The following is a 2,385-nucleotide window of genomic DNA, read 5'->3' on the forward strand; positions in this document are numbered from 1 at the left end:
CATTAATGATTGTTAATTAAAGAAAATCAGGTGGATATTATAATGAGATTAAAATGAAAGGAACCCATTCTGACTCACAGAAACACTGTGATATGTCTGTGTTATGACGTCTATAAACACGTTTATAGAAAATTCTCATAACGTGTACAGTGAACTTTCCTGATCTCTCTGGAAACCCAAAACCCTGAGGTGGCTGTTTCTGTCAGCTGCAAATAACAGTTTCTACATGAACGTTGTAAATATTTTATTTTTTTAATATTGTTCTGAAACACAGTTAGCTTGCCTTCTCGGTCACATTAAATCTTTCCAGAAACAATCCTGTAACACCCAAACTGAGATCCGGAGAAAAAGCTCACAAGCTATAGCTGTAAAAAATTTAATTTTAACATGTTATTATTATTATTATTATTATTATTATTATTATTATTTATTAGTATTATTATTTCAGGTCCATCCCGTGCCCACTTCACACTCGTTAAGTAACGTGTACGTGAGTGATTTCTATTGTATGCCGATGATGTCATCAAGCTGTGACTCACTTTAATTTAAAAAAATTTTTAATAGACATGAAATAAATGACACACTTTTCATTTTAAAAGTTTTATTCACCTCTGTAGTTTTCTCTCGGTGTGAAATGTCATTAAAGTAAAAAGATTGTAAACACACTGACCTACAGAGCGACAGAGAGACCTAAGAGTTAAATCATCAGAGTAAAGACGGGAAAAAATCCGACTTCTCCAATACAGGAACCTGAATACACAAGCATTATTACAGGGACTAATGTCTGACAGGCTGAAATACACACGCACGCACGCACGCACACACGCACACACACACACATGCACGCACGCACACACACATGCACACACACGCACGCCTGCACACACACGCACACACACACACACACACATGCACGCACGCACACACACATGCACACACACGCACGCCCGCACACACACACACACACACACAAACGCTCACAGACTCTCACACACACATTTCTTTGAAACAACTTGGTTTAAAAAATCTTCCAGCGGATGCCAGAGAAGATGGTGTGGATGGTGTACAGTAGTGTGGTGATGAAGGAGAACACCTGTAACACACAGAGAGACAGACATGGTGAGAGTGAGACAGAGAGACAGACACTGTGAGAGTGGAACAGAGAGACAGACAGTTTGCGTACCACAGCAGAGATGTCCAGTCTGTAGAATTTTAGTATGGCATCGATTTCGTCTTGATTAGTGCCAGACATCCCAGGGACCGAGAGACTAGTTCCAAAACCGATGGTGACAAGCGCGAGGAAGACTGAGGCACTGAGATACAGCATAGCAGCTAAACCATGATACAACACGTCCTACACACACACACACATACACAGCGCACACGCACGCACACATGCACACACACACACACACATACACAGCAGGAAAGTATTTAATGAAAAAGAACATCAACATTTCCATTTCCTTTTTTTTGATTTGTACTGAAGCTTAAAAATGATCAAATATATTTTGTATTTATTTAAATGATGTATTTTGAACCTTTTTAAAGTTAAAAAGTAATCAAGTTTTCATATTTTTAACATTAAAAAAAAATAACTATCTCAAAGCTACATGTTCTGTATCGTAAAAATGTCTTCATGTATCTCGACATGTCGCTGATCCTGTGTGAACCCCCGCCACATGTGTGTGTGTTTAACAAGAGAACAAGTTGTCAAAATGTCATCTTCCTCGTATTATTAGTGCCCTGTGTGTATGTGTGTGTGTGTGTGTGTGTGTGTGTGTGTGTGTAGACTAACAGCAGTAGCCCAGGAGGATCGGTTGTGATGACTTCCACACAGGAACACCATCATCCAGATGAAGCTCATGCAGAAGCAGAACAACGACACGGCCATGACGTACGCCTGAGGGTTAGCAGGAAAGATGTACGTACACGCTACTAAAATCCACACCAAGCCTCCAAACACCTGCACACACACACACACACACACACACACACACACACACACACGAACAGGGGAATATAATAAGATCGGCATTGCTTTTTAACACAATAAGATTTATAATAACAAACATCACACAATAGACAACTCTATATCAACTCTTGTAAAGAGATTAGCAATAAAGGCATACACACACACACACACACACACACACACACACACACACACACACCCAAGCATTGTCTATGTAGAATAATGAAAAGTAAGAATGATCTTACGAGTTCAGGTAGGAAGAGGATGTCAGGAAGGGAGCAGCAGATTGCCATTCCACTTGGCAGCATTGCAACACTCGCCATGGTGATTGTATATGTGTGTGTGTGTGTGTCCACACTTCTAACTTCTACAGTTGGGTATGAGCAGGTGTGTGTGTGTGCCTGTGTTTT

General features: G+C 40.3%; 1 protein-coding gene across 1 annotated transcript; it reads right to left on the reverse strand.

Annotated features, from left to right (window-relative positions):
• Positions 1-584: 584 nt before the first annotated feature.
• Positions 585-2,385, reverse strand: LOC128603136 (myelin and lymphocyte protein-like). Its single transcript, XM_053617364.1, has 4 exons — positions 2,221-2,385; positions 1,799-1,966; positions 1,184-1,354; positions 585-1,093 (listed from the first exon to the last, which is right to left on the reverse strand). The coding sequence occupies exons 1-4, from the start codon at positions 2,296-2,298 to the stop codon at positions 1,019-1,021; spliced, it is 492 nt and encodes a 163-aa protein (XP_053473339.1). The 5' UTR covers positions 2,299-2,385; the 3' UTR covers positions 585-1,018.

The sequence above is a fragment of the Ictalurus furcatus genome, chromosome 27, assembly GCF_023375685.1.
Source record: "Ictalurus furcatus strain D&B chromosome 27, Billie_1.0, whole genome shotgun sequence".
Classification (NCBI taxonomy): domain Eukaryota; kingdom Metazoa; phylum Chordata; class Actinopteri; order Siluriformes; family Ictaluridae; genus Ictalurus; species Ictalurus furcatus.

Coding starts and splice junctions, on each gene's coding strand:
- LOC128603136 (XM_053617364.1), bottom strand. CDS start 2,298: ATGGCGAGTGTTGCAATGCTGCCAAGTGGAATGGCAATCTGCTGCTCC. Junction 1,355..1,798: donor GATCCTCCTGGGCTACTGCT/GTTAGTCTACAC, acceptor GTGTGTGTGTAG/GACGTGTTGTATCATGGTTT. Junction 1,094..1,183: donor GACTGGACATCTCTGCTGTG/GTACGCAAACTG, acceptor TGTGTGTTACAG/GTGTTCTCCTTCATCACCAC.